Source organism: Antechinus flavipes, chromosome 6, assembly GCF_016432865.1.
Source record: "Antechinus flavipes isolate AdamAnt ecotype Samford, QLD, Australia chromosome 6, AdamAnt_v2, whole genome shotgun sequence".
Taxonomy (NCBI): Eukaryota; Metazoa; Chordata; class Mammalia; order Dasyuromorphia; family Dasyuridae; genus Antechinus; species Antechinus flavipes.
In genome coordinates this window covers 242,595,502-242,615,577 of record NC_067403.1, presented here as the reverse complement: position 1 = coordinate 242,615,577, position 20,076 = coordinate 242,595,502, and the positions used below count along the sequence as shown (strand labels likewise).

General features: G+C 34.0%; 1 protein-coding gene and 1 pseudogene across 1 annotated transcript; both read right to left on the bottom strand.

The window, feature by feature from the left end:
- Positions 1-10,561: 10,561 nt before the first annotated feature.
- LOC127541552 (olfactory receptor 4C12-like) lies at positions 10,562-13,695 on the bottom strand (annotated as a pseudogene).
- Positions 13,696-15,422: 1,727 nt separating this feature from the next.
- On the bottom strand, positions 15,423-16,352 carry LOC127541311 (olfactory receptor 4C46-like). Its single transcript, XM_051966595.1, has one exon. It carries the CDS (start codon positions 16,350-16,352, stop codon positions 15,423-15,425), a length of 930 nt encoding a protein of 309 aa, XP_051822555.1.
- Positions 16,353-20,076: the final 3,724 nt, after the last annotated feature.

Sequence of the window (20,076 nt, the reverse complement as noted above, 5' to 3'; positions counted from 1 at the left end):
ATATATATGTTAATAACGTAAATATATTTCCACATTAGTCATGCTGTGAAAGCAAAAACAGAACAAAGAAGAAAAGACACATATACACATACACACAAATAAAAAAGTGAAAATATAAGTACATGGGATTGCTAAGGAAATCCAACTCACTGGAAAGCAGTTATTAAAATATTCTTGTAAACAAAACATTCAAGGTCTTCATGTTAAGATTCCCTAATCAATCAAAGCCTTTTTATTTTTCATTTAAGACTCTGACGCTCACAGTAACTTGAATTAGGAAGAAAAAAATAATAACTGGTGAAAGTCTTCAAAAATTTAGACACATGAGGATTAGTTGCTTAATCTAGAATAGAGATGGCTTAAAGTGGGAGGAACTAATGATGGGAGGTAGTGGTCACCAGAATTGTGTACAAGAATTAGGCAGCAGTAACAGGACTTTGACAAACTACCTATAGTATAGTTTTTGCCCAGAGTATCTCAGAATTTTACAGGATCTCAGTAGTAATCTCATCCAAACTAGAATTAAATAAGAATCCCTTTTTTGGTATAGCCAGGTGAGTAGGCCTAGAATCAAGAACACCTAAATTCAAATTCAGTTTCAGACACTTAATTAGCTGTGTGATTCACTTAAGTTCTTCTTGTCTCAGTTTCTTCCACTCTAAAATGCTGATTAAAATTAAGTTGTTGTGAAGATCAAATGCAATGATATTTGTAGAGTATCTAGCAAAATGCCTGGCATTTAATAGGCACTTAATGAATGCTTGTTTGCTTTCTTCCTTCTATAATGTCTCCAGCAAGTCACTTATTTAATCTAGTAAGATTCAGAAAGTCAAATTATTGCTGAAGGGAACACAACTATCAAAGTCTCATGATCCAAATTCAAGAATCTACCCCAGATATTGGAAGCTTAAAATGTGAGTTCTTCAGGAGGCTGAAGAGTTCATTGAATTCAATATACAGGTGAGAAAACTATGTCCCAGAGAATGAAGTGACAAACCACCACCAGTTCCTCTCCTCAAGTCATATAATTAATGTGTGATAGAGTCAGAACTCCAAACCCAAGATCCTGATTTTCAGTACATGTGCTGTCTCTACATCACTTAAAAAAATTCAAAGGAAATGACACAGAGGAAGAAATTCCAAGGAAATGATAACAGAGGAAGAAAGACAGACATTTAGCAATAATTCAACACTGAAACAATAGAAAATAAGAATTTCATATTCTTTGTTTAGATATGGGGGGAGAAACCCTGCAATTTCTACTGCTTAAACATTTCAAGATAGAACAGGTAGGGAACTAAGAGATTAATATGAAGTACCTATTACTGACAATGGTGCATCCTCTTCATTAATCTGCTTCAGCTAGTCACTCCTCTGCTGCTGGTGACAGTTGTGGTCTCAAGAATACTAAAAGATTCTGCAAAGATTCTCTGTAGTACTGGATTCAGAGCTTGTCATTTGTCCATCTTTGTGACTAGATAAAGGGAAATTGTGTGTTCTGGCACCAGCAGAGCCACGTTCCCTTCTGACCATTCCTTCCCTATCACTGCAACTCCGTTTTCCACAAAAAGAGAATGTGTCAAATCAATTCTCCCAGGACCAGGCTTAGCCACACTGACTCTGAACTTCTCAAAGGGACTACTGACATCCCCAATCAGAAATGTTTGCCAACTGGGTAGCCCAGATCATCATATTGACATTATGGAGTGGCAAGGAATCTGGCCCTGGCAGATTTCCAATATTTTTCTTTGAGCCAACTTTAAAACAAGCACCACCACACTTCTGTTAAACTTTGACATAAAATCATTAAAATACTTAATACTATATAACTATTATTAATATTATAAGATAGCATGTTACATAATAAACACCATGTGGTTGTTTAAATTTTAAATATTTATTACTTACTTATTTTCAACCTTTCCAAATACCCTTCTTCTTGCCCCTCTACCACCACAGAGAAAACAAGCAACATATGAATTACGTATATGAAACTGTGCAAAACATTTTATAGTGGCCACATTACATCAAAAAAGCAAGAAAAATAAAATGAGAGGCCTAAGTATCAATTTGCATTTAGAATTCATCAGTTCTTTGTTTAGAGATGGAGAATATTTATTACCGTGAGTTTTTTCTTATTATATACTTTTTTTGGATCATTATATTACTCAGTGTAGCTGAGTTTTTCACAGTTTGATCATCATCACAAAATTACTGTTTCAAGTCTTGTTCACTTCACTTTGCATTAGCTCATAAAGGCTTTTCCATTATTTTCTGAAAGCATTCCCCTTTGTGATTTCTTATGGCACAACAGTACTTGATTACAAACATGTGTTTTCTTGTCAATTTGACAAGATTTTTATTTGAAAATGTATTTATTTTAAAAATAAATTTATTTGAAAAAATGAGGCCTTCATCAGGGAAGCTTCATGGTAATTTCCCCCTTTTGTACATCTTCTGAACATCATCTTTATGTGGGATAATTTGCTCCGTTCCATGTCTTTCTTCCCTTTCTCCCAATGCATGCCTCACACAATCGATTTTAATATTTTTTAATATTATCTGATCATTCTCAACTCAAACCCATACCTATATTATTTTATGTATATTCCTAACTTTTCTAATAATGATAAATTTCTTAAGAACTTTGTTATGATATTTTTTTACTCTCTGAACTAATTCCAAGGGGATAAATCATCAGAAAGTAACCATAACCTCTCTCATTTTACCTCCAGTATAAAAGCTCCTTGTGTGTCTATTTTATGTGAGATAAAATTTTCTTATTTTACCTTTCCCCTTTCTCCAGTATATCCCTCTTTCTTACCTCTTCACCTTTTCATTTTTGTGAGCTCATCCCAATAAAATCAACTCACACTCATACATTCTGTGTATGTATACTTCTTCTAAGTCCCCTTATTATGATAAAGTTCTTAGCCGTTATATGTATCATCGTTCAATGCAGGAATGTAAACAACTTTATTGTTTTATGTACATATTTTTCCCTTTCATGTTTATCTTTCTTCTGTATGCGTCCCTTGGTTCTTGTGTTTGAATTTCAAATTTTCCATTAACTTCTGATCTTTACACTTTTGATGGATATTTGATGGTATTCTTGGTTGTAATCCTAATTCTTGTCTTCTGGAATATGATTTTTCAAACACTTTCTTCCTTCAATTTGGAAACCAATGGATCTTATGTGATACTAACTTTGATTCCATGATTTTTGAATGGTTTCTTTCTGGATATTTTCTCATTGATTGAGGACTTCTGGAATTTAGCTACTACATTCCTGGAGTTTTCATTTTGTGATAATTTTCAGGAAAGTACTACTGTTATTGTTGTTGTTGTTGTTGTTTTTCTTTTCTATTATACTCATGATCTAAGATATATAAGGGTAGTATTCTGTTAGGATTCTTACAAGGTGCCAAGTCAGTGGAATTGATGAGGTAATGATTCTCTAATTTACATGTACTTAGTACTTACTATAATTACACAAGATTCACACCTTTAAGAGACCATATATAAGGAGGAGCTCTTGGGGCCAAAGAGAAGCCCACTAGAAGGTCTCAGAGGAGGAGACAGATTCATTCCATCTTCCACCTTTGGGCTGGCTGGAGACATTCGAAGGGAGCTTGAGGCAGAAGGTGGCAGAGGCAAAGGACTAGTAGAAGGAGCTCTTGGAACCAAAGAGAGAGATAGGCCTCTAAGAAAGCTAACCAGGCCCAAGGAAAGAAACAAGACTTGGAAAGAGACAATAAAGGATTTGGACTTTAATTCCTGGCTGCATTTGGGGTGATTACACTGAACTGAAACAAAGGCTGCCTCCAGAAGCCCTCCAAGAAACCTGCTCCTAGAAAAGATTATACTTTAGAGAAGAACATTACAGTATTCCTTGATGATTTCTTGAGCTATTATTTCCAAGCACTTTTTATTTTTGATCATGGATTATTAATTTATATCTCATCAATCTATTTTGTGGTTCAATTGTTTTTCCTATGAAATATTTCATATTTTCTATTATTTTCATTCTGTTTGGTATAACTTAATTTATTTTTTAATACATATTGCTTTATCAATCATGTTGGTAGAGAAAAATCGGAGCAAAAGGGAAAAACCATGGAAGAGGGAAAAAAAGCAGAAAAATGTGTTGATTTACATTTTTCCATCATTCTTCTTTGGTATGCAGATGTCATTTTCTGCCAAGATCTATGAGAATTGCTTTGGATCACTAAACCACTTAGAGAATAACCAAATCTTTCATAGTTTAACATCACACATTCTTGCTGTTATTGTGTACAGAACCAGGAATGCATTGCTGTTCTCTCAGTATCAGTTTGTTTAAATCTTCCCAGGCAATTCCAAAATCAGCTTGTTCATCATTTTTTATAGAACAATAATATTTCATTATCTTCAGATACCACTTGTCCAGCCATTCCCCAATTGGTTTTCCCATTCTTTGCTACCATAAAAAAAGAGCTGATACAACCATTTTTTGCACATGCAGGTCTGTTTCCCTCCTATATGAATTTCTTGGGATACAAACTCAATAGTAGAACTTCTGAGTCAAAGGGGAAGAACAGTATGATAATCCTTTGAGAATAGTTCCAAATTGCTCTCCAGAATGGTTGAATCATTTCACAACTCCATCAAAAATGCAATAGTTTCCCTGTTTTGCAACATTCCCTCCAACATTTATAATTATCTTTTCCTATCATGTTACTCAATCTGAGAGATATGACGTGGTACCACAGAGTTGTTTTACTTTGCAATTTCCTAATTAATAGTGATGTAGAGCATTTTTCATATGACCATAGATGGCTTTTGTTTCTTCATCTGAAAAATGTCTATTCTGCAACATTAGTCTTGGCAAAACCTTGTTTCCTAGTTTCCACCCCCTTCTCTCACTTCCCTTCCCCCAGATAGCAAGTAGATTAATATATGTAAAATCCTATGTGCATGCATATTTATACATTTATCTTGCTGAACAAGAAAAATCAAATCAAACCAAATAAGAAAATGAAGAAAATAAAATGCAAGCAAACAACAACAGAGTGAAAATTCTATGTTGTAAACCACACTCAGTTCCCACAGTCCTCTCTCTGAGTGTAAATCACTTTTTTGATCACAAGACCATAAGGAACTAGTCTGAATCATCTCATTGTTGAAGAGAGCCACATCCATCAGAATTGATCATCATATAATCTTGTTGTTGTTATGTACAATGATCTCCTGGTTCTACTCATTTCACTTAGCATCAGTTCATGCAAGTCTCTCCAGGCTTCTCCGAAATCATCCTGCTCATTGGTTTTTATAGAACAATAATATTCCACAGCATTCATATACTTTATATAACTTATTCAGCCATTCTCCATCTGATAGGCATCCACTCAGTTTCCAGTTGTTCACCACTACAAAAAGGACTGCTATGAACACTTTTGTAAATGTGGGTCCCTTTGCATCCTTTAAGATCTCTTTGGGATATAAGCCCAGTCGAAACACTGTTAGATCAAAGGGATATGCACAGTTTGATAGCCTTCTGGGCACAGTTCCAAATTGCTCTCCAGAATGTTTGGATTCATTCACAATTTCACCAACAATGTATTAGTATCCTCATTTTCCCACATCCCCTCCAACATTCATCATTATCTTTTCCTGTCATCTTAGCTGATCTGAGAGGTGTGTAATGGTATCTCAGAGTTGTCTTAATTTGTATTTCTCTGATTAATAATGATATAGAGCACCTTTTCATGTGACTAGAAATGGTTTCAATTTCTTTATCTGAAAATTGCCTGTTCAAAACCTTTGACCATTTATCAATTGGAAAATGGCTTGAATTCTTATAAATTTGAGTCAATTCTCTATATATTTTAGAAATGAGGTCTTTAATGGAACCCTTGAATATAAAAATGTTTTCCAAGTTTATTGCTCCCCTTCTAATCTGGTCTGCATTAGTTTTGTTTGTACAAAAAACTTTTTAACTTCCTACTATCAAAGTTACCTATTTTATGATCAATTGTGATTTCTAGTTCTCCTTTAATCACAAATTCCTTCCTCCTCACAGATCTAACAGGTAAACTATCCTATGTTCTCCTAATTTGTTTATAATATTATTCTTTATGTCTAGATCATGAACCCATTTAACCTTATCTTGGAATACAATGTTATGTGTGAGTCAATACCTAGTTTCTGCCATACTGGTGTCCAATTTTCCCAGCAGTGTTTGTCAAGTAATGAATTCTTATCCCAAAAGCTGGGATCTTTGGGTTTGTCAAATATTAGATTACTATAGTCATTGACTATTTTGTCCTGTTGACCTAATCTATTCCAGTGATTGGCTACTCTATTTCTTAGCTAGTACCAAATGGTTTTGATGACTGTTGCTTTATAATATAATTTTATATCTGGTACAGCTAAGCCACCTCCATTTGCTTTTTTTTTTTTTACATTAATTCCCTTGAAATTCTTGTATAGCACTAAATAAATAGATTAGTTTAGTTAGTATTGTCATCTTTATTATAGTCTCTCAGCCTATCCAAGAGCACTTGCTATTTTTCCAATTGTTTAGATCTGACTTTATTCGTGTGGAAAGTATTTTGTAATTTTGCTCATATATTTCCTGACTTTCCCTTGGCAGATAGATTCCCAAATATTTTATATTATCCACAGTTACTTTAAATGGAATTTCTCTTTGTATCTCTTGCTGTTGGATTTTGTTGGTGATGTATAAAAATGCTGATAATTTATGTAGATTTATTTTGTATCCTGAAACTTTGGTAAAGTTGTAGATTTTTTCTAATGATTTTTTAGTTGATTCTCCAGGGTTTTCTAAGTATACCATCATATCATCTTCAAACAATGATAATTTGATTTCCTCATTACCTACTCTAATTCTTTTAATCTCTTTTTCTTCTCTTCTTGCCAAAGCTAGCAGTTCTAATACAATATTGAATAGTAATGGTGAGAGTGTACAACCTTGTTTCACCCCTGATCTTATTGGAAATGGTTCCAATTTATCCTCATTACTTATGATACTTGCTGATGGTTTTTAATAGATACTACTGACTATTTTAAGGAAAAGTCCATGTGTCCCAGTACTCTCTAGTGTTTTTAATAGAAATGGATGTTGGATTCTATCAAATGCTTTTTCTGCATCTATTGAGATAATCATATGATTTTTGTTAGTTTGGTTATTGATATAGTCAATTATGCCAATAGTTTTCCTAATATTGAACCAGCCCTGCATTCCTAGTATAAATCCTACTTGGCTGTGGTGTATTATCTTGGGGATGATTTTCTGTAATATCTCTGCTATTATTTTATTTAAGAATTTTGCATCAATATTCATTATGGAGATTGCTATATAATTTTCTTTCTCTGTTTTTGTCCTATCTGGTTTAGGTAGTAGTACCATGTCTGTGTCATAAAAGGAAATTGGTAGGACTCCTTCTTTCCCTATTTTTTTCAAATAGTTTATATAGTATTGGAGTTAATTGTTGCTTTAAATGCTTGGTAGAATTCACATGTAAATCCATCTGGTCCTGGGAATTTTTTCTTAGGGAGTTGATTAATAGTGTGTTCTATTTCTTTTTCTAAAATTGAACTATTTAAGTTATTTATTTCTTCTTCTATTAATCTGGATAATTATATTTTTCTAGGTATTCCTGCATTTCATTGAGGTTGTCAAATTTATTGACATAAAGTTGGGCAAAGTAACTCCTAATTATTGCTCTAATTTCCACTTCATCTGGTGGAAAGTTCTCCCTTTTCATTTTGAGACTAACAAGTTGATTTTCCTCTTTCTCTTTACTAATCAAAATAAGTGAAGGTTTATTTATTTTGTTGTTGTTGTTGTTTTTCATAAAATCAACTCTTAGTTTTATTTATTTATTCAATCCTTTCCTTACTTTAGATATTATTATTAACCTTCCTTTTTTACTACAGAATTTCAAATTTGTAAATTGAGGGTTTTAAAATTCTTTTTTTTTTTTGGTAGATTTTATAGTTGCAAACCCAATTCATTGATCTTCTTTTTCTCTATTTTATACAAGTAACCATCTAGAGATATAAATTTTCCCTTATTACTACTTTGGCTGCATCCCATAAATTTTGGTATGTTGTCTCATTCACCCTCACTACACATGAAAGAATGCCACTGTAGTTCTTATCTACTACTGTCCACCACTTTTCTAATCATCCAGGTTCTAATTAATATCTTTCACTGCATTTGTCATATGTAAGACACAAATTCTAATAATTGATAGTATATTCACAATTCCCTTTGCCATTCAGTTTGCCTCCAATAATGATTTTACCAAATTAATGATTTCTTATGAATCTTATCCTCTGATATTACCTGGGCTTTATTAAAATAATGGTCTTTTAATAGAATGAGAATAGAAAATATACATATTTTCCCAAATATAATACAATCTACTCCCAATACTGAAGTTTGAGCCCTTATTTTCTATTTGTAATGGTTACCCATTCCAAGGTAATAGACCATAATTTCAGGATTTTAAGCCTATGTAAACATATACACACATAAAGAAATATGATATTTTAATACACACAGAGAAGAGGTATGGATTTTTAAAATTTTTATTTGCTTGCAAATAACTAGTTCAAAAACACTTTAAAAATCAGTCAGAATTTTTTAAAAAGAGTCAAACAGGAGATGGAAAAATTGAACATTAGCATCTTCGATGTCAGTGAACTTAAATCAATAAAAGGGGTGAAGGTAATTCAGAAGATCTTTACATATGGGCAAGGATTCCTTGAAAGAAATTTACTAGACTTCATGATAAATAAAAGAATGAGAAGAACAATTATTAGGTCACAATCTCAAAATAGAATGATATCTGTTTAAATTCAAGACAAAACATTCAATAGCACAATATTATGACTATATTCCAATCACTAATGTCAAAGGAGCCAAAGCTGCTCAACTTTATGAAGACCTTTAACATTATCCCCTCTTCATATCTACAAAAGGTGTTATATAGGTCATATCCATTCAGTCTGGTGGTTTTCTGTCTTTTCTTAAATTTAAGCTTAATGAGAAGCTCATGATCTGAGCCATAGTCAGCACAATATCTGGTTTTAGCTGACTATATAGACCTTTTTCATCTTTGGCTGCAAATTATAGTCAATCTGATTTCATTATTGACCATATGATAATGTCCATATTTAGAGTCACTTTTGGGGTTCCTCAAAAAAGAAAAAAAATGTTTACTCTCACCAGTGAGCTGTTTTTGGCATAATTCGACTAGATTTTTCCTTGCTTCATTTTGTATTTCAAAGACAAATTTATTCATTATTTCAATGATCTCTTGATTTCCTACTTTAAAATTCCAATCCATTATGATGAATATGACATAATATGAATATATATAGGTCATTAGGTATGTAGATATATAGAGATAGAGATAAAAATATAGGTATAAAAATAGATAGATATAAGTATAATCTTCAAATTTTTTCCAGGAAATTATTTTCTCATACTTTAGTGGCAGAGTTCCAAAGGAGGAGTAGAGTGAAAACCAACCCTCAGTAAAACGGTGAAGAAAGCTTCAAATTCATTTTCAGCATTTTTTCTCTGCTTTCAGACAGCCTCTCCATCCTTCATCCCTACTTCTGCACAATCCCAATGATCCTATGATGCTCATGTGGCCTCATCTGAATCATCTCAAAGAGAGCCATGTACATCAGAATTTATCATCATATAATATTGCTGTTGCCTTGTACAAGGAATTCCTGATTCTGCTCATTTCACTTACAATCAGTTCATGTTTTGTAGTTTTACTCATGTACTTCCTGACTTTCGTTTGGCAGATAGATTCCCAAATATTTTTAAATATCAACAATTATTTTAAATAGAATTTCTCTTTGTATCTCTTGCTGTTGGACTTTGTTGTTGATGTATAAAAATACTGATTATTTATGTGGATTTATTTTATAATCTGCAACTTTGCTAAAGTTGTGGAGTGTTTCTAATAGTTTTTTTAGAGTTCTCTATGTATACTATCATATCTTCAAAGAATAAGAATTTGGTTTCCTCATCACTTACTTTAATTCCTTCAATCTCTTTTTCATCAATTATAGTACCAATCTTCCAAAACTTCTAAGATAATATATAGCAAATGCCTCCAGATCAGCTTGTTAAAATACAATGAGTCTTTTAAAAATTTGATCATGCATAGGGGAGATCAAGGAATATTTGCTTTGATCAGAAGGGACTTTGGGGCATCTTAAGGATTCTGAAAGGGAGTCTGCTGCATAAGGGAGCAGGGGAAAAAAGAAATCTTGAATTGACTGTGGAAATGATCAGTCTAGAGATTTGAGAGAGGAGAAGAAAAAAGTTATTTCATATTAAAATCTACTTTTTCTGGATAATTAGTGGATGATCTCATCAATCTATGTCTTGCTATAATATTAAGTACAGTCGATGTTCTTTTCAATTCCTGGCCCAATGGCTATTGGGCCAGTCCTATTTAATACTTTGGCTCTTGGTTCTCATATATAATTACTAATAGGGATGTTATCTTACAGATCTATTTACTTATTACCTAAATTTCTGAGTCCAGAGCTTCCTCATAGCATTTTTCACCTCTGTGTTTCTTAGTGTGTAGATTAAAGGATTTAACAGGGAGCCACCATACTATCAAAGAGAGCTGCAAATTTATCTATGGGAAGGGTCATCACTGGTCTCAGGTACACAAATATGCAAGGCAAAAAAAAAAAATAAGGCAACCACAGTGATATGGGAGACACAGGTGGAGAGGGCTTTGCGTCTGCCCTCCAAACTGTGATTCTTCAAGGAACGTAGAATTACAACATAGGAAAGCATCAACAAGAGGAAGCTTAACAGACAGATGAAGCCACTATTAGCTGCCACAAATAGACCAAAGGTATGGGTGTCCATGCAGACAAGTTTGAGCAAAGGGTACAAGTCACACATGAAGTGATCTATGATGTTGGGTCCACAGAAAGGTAACCAGATTGTGAAAAGAATCTGGAGCATTGCATGGAGAAAGCCCCCTGAACAAGCTACCCCCACAAGAAGACCACACACCTTCCTGCTCACGATTGTAGTATAGTGGAGTGGTTTACAGATGGCAACATACCAATCAAAGGCCATCACTGTAAGCAAGATGATCTCAGTAGCCCCAAAAATATGTTCTAAATAGACCTGGGTCATGCACCAATTGAAGGAAATTACTTTCTTCTGCTTTAATGAATCCACAATAAGCTTAGGTGCTGTAGAAGATGAATAGATTGTATCTACGAAAGACAAATGTGCCAGAAAGAAATACATGGGGGTGTTTAAAGACTTGCTGCTAGTGATGGTCACCACAATGAGAAGCCTGGAAAAATTTTCAGCATTAACCCTCACGCCCCTCACTGAGACCAAACTGGTCTGAAAGACTCGCCAGAAAGCTAGCCACGCCCCAAGAGAAGAAAACAAGAGATTCATTCCATCTCTGTGTTGGTTGGAGGCTGAAGAAAGCAGAGGCAGAGGCTGAAGGACAGAACCTTTGGATTTGAAGATATTCGGAGGGCCCTAAGCTAAACTGGCTGTGTTTTGAGAAGAACAAGAACTCCAACATTTGAACTCATAACACCTGTCATCTTAGCCAATCTGACAAGTGTGTAGTGATATCTCAGAGTTGTCTTAATTTGCATTTCTCTGATCAATAGTGATTTAAAGCATCTTTTCATATGACTAAAGATGGTTTCAATTTCTTCATCTGAAAATTGTCTGAACATATGCTTTGACCATTTATTACTTGGAGAATGGCTTGAATTCTTATAAATTTGGTCAATTCTCTCTGTATTTTGGAAATTAAGCCTTTATGAGAATCTATCAATATAAAATGTTTTCTCAGTTTATTGCTTTTCTTCTAATCTTGTCTGCATCCGTTTTGTTTGCACAAAAAAATTAACTTTATATAATCAAAATTATCAATTTTGTAATCAATAATGATCTTCTCATAATAAGTTCTTCTCTTATTGTCAAAGCTAGCATTTGTAATACAATATTGAATACTAATGGTGATACTTGGCAACCTTCTTTCAACCCTCATCTTATTGGATTTTTCCATGTTTCTGTGAAACCTACTCTTGTGTTATTTCTATGTATTCCATTGTATTTCATGCTATTTGTATATCTAATGCCCATTTTTTTTTGTTTAATAGAAATTTATTCTTAAAACTATGTTTCTATTATGGATTAAAATTTGGTATATTTTAATTACATATAAAAACTACAGAGATGACATGGATGTGAGATCAGGTATCATCAAATAGAGATATAGATCTCAGACTCAGGCATTGAGAGAAACCATCGGGTTTCTGCCCTGAAAGCAAGGTTTCTCTCTCATACTTATAAATTCATAGTGTAAACATCTTCTGTAGAAGTCTTACTTAGTTTTTAGTTCTTTGCTACTTCAACAAAAGATATTATAAATATTTTTCACATATAGGTTTTTTTTAGTATTATAGAATAACAATGCCATTCCATTTGTCTCCCTAACAAAGAAGATGTTTCAGAAGTATAATTGTGATCATTTTATTATCTCCTCAAAAAGTTTCTCCTTATATCTAGAATTAAATTGTCTTTAGAACCGAATAGATCTTATAATGTGGTATGTTGCTAATGTTTCAACATTGTCATATCTTACTCTACTTTATGAACTGTGTAATCTAGCTATACTGACCGCTTTGTCATTCCTTAAATATGACCTTCCCATCTCCCTGAGACAGAAATCCATTGCCTCTTCACCTCTGCCTCTTAATTTCCCTTACTTCTTTCACCACTCACTCAAAAAATCACCTTCTTCAGGTGATCAATTACATCCTTTTCAGATTAACTCCATCTGCTCTGTATATATATTGTTTGTGTACATAAATTTTTACATGTAGTTTCCCCTATTAGATATATATTAAGATATCTTAAGTCCAGCCTTAAGTCAAGGCAACTTAAATGTGCCATGTCTGTGGCACCAGAGTGAGAGTCCAGTGTGCAGGCCACAGCAGTATAGTCTGAGGTCCAGTCCCAATATCACAACAGCAGAGCAGATCTACAGACTTCTGAATCAGCCCTAGTACTAGTGGCTTCCAGACCTCTCAGCCCAGATTTACCAAAGACAACTTGGAAGGTGGATAAATAAGATTTGTCAGTAGGGTGAGAGGGCCTTGGGAAATCAGCAAACCATAAGAAGCATGGACAGTAGTGGTGGTATTGAGGTAAGTTTCTGTTATTTTAGCCCACTAGATACTACAACTACAGTGGGACAGGGACATGACTAATAGTTCTAGGACAGAAAGGAGTGCTTGTGATCAGGTCCCTAGACTATTTTAAAAATCAATAAGAAATAGCAGAAAAAACTAGGAAGAGAATTGAGAGCAGTGCAAAGGGAAATAGAAAAGGCTAATGAGGAGAAGAGTACCTTAGAAAGCAAAATTGATCCAATGGGAAAGGAGGCACAAAAGCTCACTGAGGAAAATAATTCCTTAAAAATTAGAATTGAGCAAATGGAAGCCAATGAATATATGAGAAATCAAGATGAAATAAAGCAAAACTGAAAAAGAATAAAACAATAGGGGGAAAAGTGAAATATCTCATTGGAAAAACAACTACTCTGGAAAATAGCTCAAGGAGAAATGATTTTAAAATTACTGGTTGATACGAGTCATGATCAAAGAGAAAGAGAGAGAGAGAGAGAGAGAGAGAGAGAGAGAGAGAGAGAGAGAGAGAGAAAGCCAGGATATCAGCTTATAAGAAATTGTCAAGAAAAAATGTCCTGATATTATAGAACCAGAGGATAAAATAAAAAAAGGAATGAATCCACTTATCACCTCCTGAAAGAGATCCCAAAATGAAAACTCCCAGGAATATTTTAACTAAATTCTAAAACTCCCATGTCAATGAGAAAATATTGCACACATCCAGAAAGAAACAAATCAATATAGTGAAGCTACAATCAGGATAACACAACATTTGGCAGTTTCTACATTGAAGGACGAGAGGGTTTGGAACATGATATTTTGAAGAGCAATGAAGCTAAGGTTACAACCAATAATCACCTATCTAGCAAAACTAAGTGTTATCAAATAGAGAATTTTCAAGTATTTGTGATGAAAAAAACAGAACTAAATAAAATTTCAAATTCCAAATTCTGATTTCATTTTACCAATTTCAAATATCAAACATAAGAGAAGCATAAGGCACTTAATAAGGTTTATCTGTGTACATTCCTGTATGGGAGAATGATACTTGTACCTGATTAGAATGTTCTCATTATTATGGCTGTGTGAAGGAATATATACAGACAGAGGGCACAGGTGTGAGGTGAATATGAAGAGCTATCTTTTCAAAAGAATTAAAATTAATGGGTAAGAAAAGAATGTACTGGGAGAATGGGAAAGGGAGAAGTGGAATGGTATAATTACCTGCCATAAAAAGAAGCAAAAAAAAAAAAAGCTTTTATAATCGAGAAGAGCAGAAGGAGAGGGGGAACAAATAAATTTTAGTCTCATCAGAACTAGGTCAAAGAGGAAATATTCTAAACAGTCTCTCTATATAGAAATTTATCTTATCCTACAGGAAAGTGGGAGGGGAATGGGATGCAGAAAGAGGGGAGGATGGTAAAAGAGAGGCTATATTGGGGTAGAGAGTATTCAGTGACAAAACTTATGAGAAAGAACATGGTGAAAGGAGAGATAGAATGAATAAATGTGGAAAATGCAATAAGCAACAGTAATTGTAAAAAGAATTTTGAAGCAAATTTCTCTCATAATGCCTCATTTCTCAAACATACAGAGAACTGAGTCAAATTTATGAAGAAATAAATAAGAAGGGCTATAAATTCATATATATATATATCCTTTGACTTAACAGTACCACTACTACTAGGCATGAATACCAAAAAAGATTTTTTTTAAAGGAAAAGAACACATATATATGTACAAAGATATAAGGATAGAAGCAGCTCTATTTTCAAGGCAAAAAAAAAAAAAAAAGGAATTGAGGGAAAGCCCATCAATTGGGGAATGGCTAGATAAATTATGGTATGTTATTATGATGGAATATTATTGTTTTATGAGAAATTACAATCAGGATGCTCTTAGAAAAACATGGAAATTCCTCCAGGAACTCAAGCAAAGTGAAATGTATTGTGTACAAAATCATAGCATTGTTCTGCGTTGATCAGCTGTTCTCAGCAATACGATGATACAAGAATACTCTAATGGATTCTTGATGAAAAATCCTATTCATACCCAGAGAAAGAGCTGATTTTATCTGAACACAGATTAAGCATTAAAAAAAAAACCACTTGAACACTTCTCCACAGACTATCAATAAAATCTTTCCTTTTGATCTTATTCAATTCATACCCACAATTTATTTCACTGCAGAGCAATTATTGATCGCCACATTTCACCTTTGTATTCCAGAGTTTCCTCATGGCATTTTTGACCTCCTTGTTTCTCAGAGTATAGATTAAAGGGTTTAGCATGGGGGTAATAAGTGTATAAAACACGGCTACAGTTTTGTCAATGGGGAAGAAAGTCAAAGGGCGCATGTACATGAAAATACAGGGAATGAAAAATAGAACAACCACGGTGATGTGAGAGACACAGGTAGACAGAGCTTTACGTCGCCCTTCAGTGCTATGGGACTTTAGAGACAACAGAATGACTACATAGGAAACAAGCAACATTAAAAAATTTAGCATGCAGATGAACCCACTGTTGGCTGCCACCAGCAGAGCCAAGACATGAGTATCTGTGCAGGCCAGTTTAAGCAATGGATATAGGTCACACATGAAATGATCAACAAGATTGGGACCACAGAAGGGCAACTGGAAGGTGAAAAGGAGCTGGATCAGAGCATGAAGAAAGCCTCCTGCCCAAGACACCAAGACAAGGAGGATACACAAACGTCGGCTCATAATGGTCATGTAGTGCAGAGGCTTGCAGATGGCTACATAACGGTCATAGGCCATGACTGTTAGCAGAATGATTTCTGAACCCCCAAACAAGTGTTCTGAAAAGAGCTGAGTCATGCAGCCTTCATATGAGATAGTCTTGCTTGCAGACACTGAATTGATGATTATTTTGGGGGCTGTAACAGAGGAATAACAGGCATCTATGAAGGATAAGAAGGCAAGGAAAAAATACATAGGGGAGCTCAGAGTTTGGCTGGAAATAACGGTGATCACAATAAGCATATTACCCACTAGGGTTATAATGTAGATGATGAAAAACATAACAAAAACAATTTTCTCCAAATTGGGGTCCTGAGTCAGCCCAAAGAGAATAAATTCAGTCACATTCCTCTTATTCTCCATATTTGTGTTCAATGTCAAGACAAGTTAGTGCACAGAGATGCTCATGGTCTGCAAAAAATAAAAATAAAAAAAAATAATCACTGATATAATTGGCATTTTGAACTTCTTTCACAAAAGAACAAAACCTCTGGGAACCAAAATGATTTTGCCAAGTTTCATAAACAATAACAGAATGGATTTTTTCATCATTCTTTTTTCCTTGTTAAACAAGAAGAGGAAGGATGGAGTTAACTTGTACTAGATTCAAAAGGAGTCAAAAGGTAAGGAAGAGGTGATTCCTGGGACGTACTACTTACCATTGAGGCCAGCTTGGGGAAATCATGTCTCATTCTGGATCTCAGTTTGTTCGTGTAAAAATGGGAAAATTGTATTAGATGATCTCTGATGTTCCTGCAACTTGTAAATGTATCATCCTATGAGAGGATTACAAAAGAAAGAGATGATTTTAGAATAAAAGAAATGTATTAGTGAACATGAAATAGAGGAATTGTGTGCAATAGAGAATCCTATTATCTATACTTAATGGGAAATTATACATATATATGTAAATATGTATATATATCCATGTATTTATACACACAGATATAAAAACCCCAAAATAGGATAGAAATATATATTATTTTAATAAGGATTTGGGACTAGAAGGGGTCTTAAATTTTTATAGTCTCATTTTATACATATATATATGATATATGTGTATATATATATATTCTGTTATATATAACAGAATATGATGTCGCCAAAATGTTTGTAGCAGCCCTGTTTGTAGTGGCTAGAAACTGGAAAATGAATGGATGCCCATCAATTGGAGAATGGCTGGGTAAATTGTGGCATATGAATGTTATGGAATATTATTGCTCTGTAAGGAATGACCAGCAGGATGAATACAGAGAGGCTTGGAGAGACCTACATGGACTGATGCTAAGTGAGATGAGCAGAACCAGGAGATCATTATACACTTCGACAACGATATTGTATGAGGATGTATTCTGATGGAAGTGGATTTCTATGACAAAGAGACTTAACTGAGTTTCAATGGTTAAATGATGGACAGAAACAGCTACACCCAAAGAAGAAATACTGGGAAATAAATGTGAACTATTTGCATTTTTGATTTTCTTCCCGAGTTATTTTTACCTTCTGAATCCAATTCTCCCTGTGCAGCGGGAGAACTGTTCGGTTCTGCAAATATGTATTGTATCTAGGATATACTGCAACATATTTAACATATATAGGACTGCTTGCCATCTTGGGGGGGGAGGGCTGTGGAGGGAGGGAGGGGAAAAAACGAAACATAAGCGATTGCAAGGGATAATGTTGTATAAAAATTATCCTGGCATGGATTCTGTCAATACAAAGTTATTATTAAATAAAATAAAATTAAAAAAAAACAGAATATGATGTCATGAAGTTTATAGAGAGAATAGGTAGCAATATTATTGTAAACTATGAAAATTTGGTAAATCTCCCCCACTCTGTCTTTATCTGATTCTGTCTCTGTTTTTTTTTTGTCTTTGTGTCTTTGTCTGTCTATTGCTATTTTTGCTTCTATCTTTCTGTTTCTGTCTCTATGTCTTTCACTGTCTGTCTGTCTCTGTCTCTTTGTCTATGTCAATCTCTTCTCTTTCTAACACACACACACACACACACACACACACACACACACACACACATACACACACAATTTTTTTGCCTCTCTATACTTTATCCATCAGTGACAATCTTGGAGAAAATTTAATGTAATATCTGCACCCAGGCCTCAAATCCAAAGAGTTCCTGATCCTTCTAATATAATAAATCTTAATATCACAGAGGTAAAGATTTAGGAATCATCTTGTTCAACATCATTCAATGTTACTTTACAGAGCCTCAGTTTCACTTACTTTAGGCAGTTATTATAAGAATCAAATGCAACACACACACACACACACACACACACACACACAAATATATAGCACATATAATATACATATACATGTATTTATATAAGTTCAAAAATCTGTTCAAATAATTGTGCAATCATCTATTATCATTTCATAGATGAAATAGGTATAGAAATATTTAAGTGAGTCTCCAAGGTCACAAAACAGTTGATTCTACATTTTCTGACTCAGTAGTCAGCACTTTAGCACCACAACCATATCTGACTCTTTTTTTTTTTGGCTCTTTATTTTTTTGTTCTGAACAGTTTCCCTTTCTATAAAGGGCTGAAACTCTTAAAAGGTATGCTTGAATCAGACAACCTAGCACTTAAAGCTAATTACCTCTATTGGACAATGACTCTATTAGCATATGTTTGGAATTGCTCTTCTCTCCATTAATGCAGGCTGAATGTTTGGAGTTAAGAGAATTGTAAGTAAGGATTAGGGGATGGAGTGAGAGAGGCCAGAAAACTTCACTTTGTGCAGGACCAGGAGAAGGGAGGTTGGTGGCGAGCTTGTGGCAGTTTGTCTGTCTCCTTCACTTTGCCCCTTGAAGACCAAGGACTTTTGTTTATTCTTATTCTGGCTGATCCTGAGGCCTCCAGGGAGCTAGCCTGGATTTTACACCTTTTTGTAAATATTTTTTACACATCCTATTGCAGGTATACCCACTTTTATCAGCTGTATATAAATGAAACCTAGAAGCATGAACAAAATAAAAGCTTACAGTGGCACTGTGCTTTAAGATTTGCAAAGTACTTTTTATACATTATCTCACTTGAGTCTCATAGATTTGAAGCATATAAACTCTAACATATTTAAAAGAAAGTAGGGACTGTTTTAAATATTAGGTCCTTTTCTTTATTTCTCAGTGTCTATATTAGATCAAGCAGAAACTATAGGTATCATCATCACTGTACCTGTTTTATAAAATGAGAAAACATAAAAACCAAATAACTTGTTTTTGTTCTACGTGTAAGTTAGAATTCTTTACAAGCCTCAACTATTCAAAATTCACTTTGCTTTCAATCACAATTCACCAACTATAATCCCTCAGTTTAGCACCTACTGCCCTAGATACCATCCCAGTCCAAACTAAAAGTTATAAAGTTCTCTTACTTTTTATCAAAGCTCTTTCCTCTGAATTTAATTCATTTATTCACATTTTAGTAGCATATCTGTGGGAGCCAACAAATAAATGCTTTTTGGATTGAAAAGATCAGCACCATCTTTACTCTTACTCATCTTACTCTACTACACAATATTGCATCAGCTGAGGAGAGCAGGACATGTGGAAGGAGACTGGCTTACTTCAGTATACACAGAAGGCATAACAAAAATAATACCTCAGATTATTCTAGTGCTCTAATTTTCCTTTCTTTATTCCTTTCTCCTCCTCCCTCCTTCCCTCCCTCTTTCCCTCCTTCCCTCCTTCCTTCTTTCTTTTCTTCTTTCCTTCCTTTTTTCTCCATCCCTCCCTTTCACTTTCTTTCCTATTTTCTTTCCTATTTTCTTTTCTTTCTTTCTTTCTTTCTTTCTTTCTTTCTTTCTTTCTTTCTTTCTTTCTTTCTTTCTTTCTTCCTTTCTTTCTTTCTTCTTTCTTTTCTTCTTCCTTCCTTCTTTCTTCTTTCTTTTCTTTCTTTTCTTTCTTTTCTTTTCTTTTCTTTTTTCTTTCTTTCTTTCTTTCTTTCTTTCTTTCTTTCTTTCTTTCTTTCTTTCTTTCTTTCTTTCTTTCTTTCTTTCTTTCTTTCTTTCCAGGTCTTGTTTGTGGTTTTATTCATTTATTTTTGTAAATAATATTT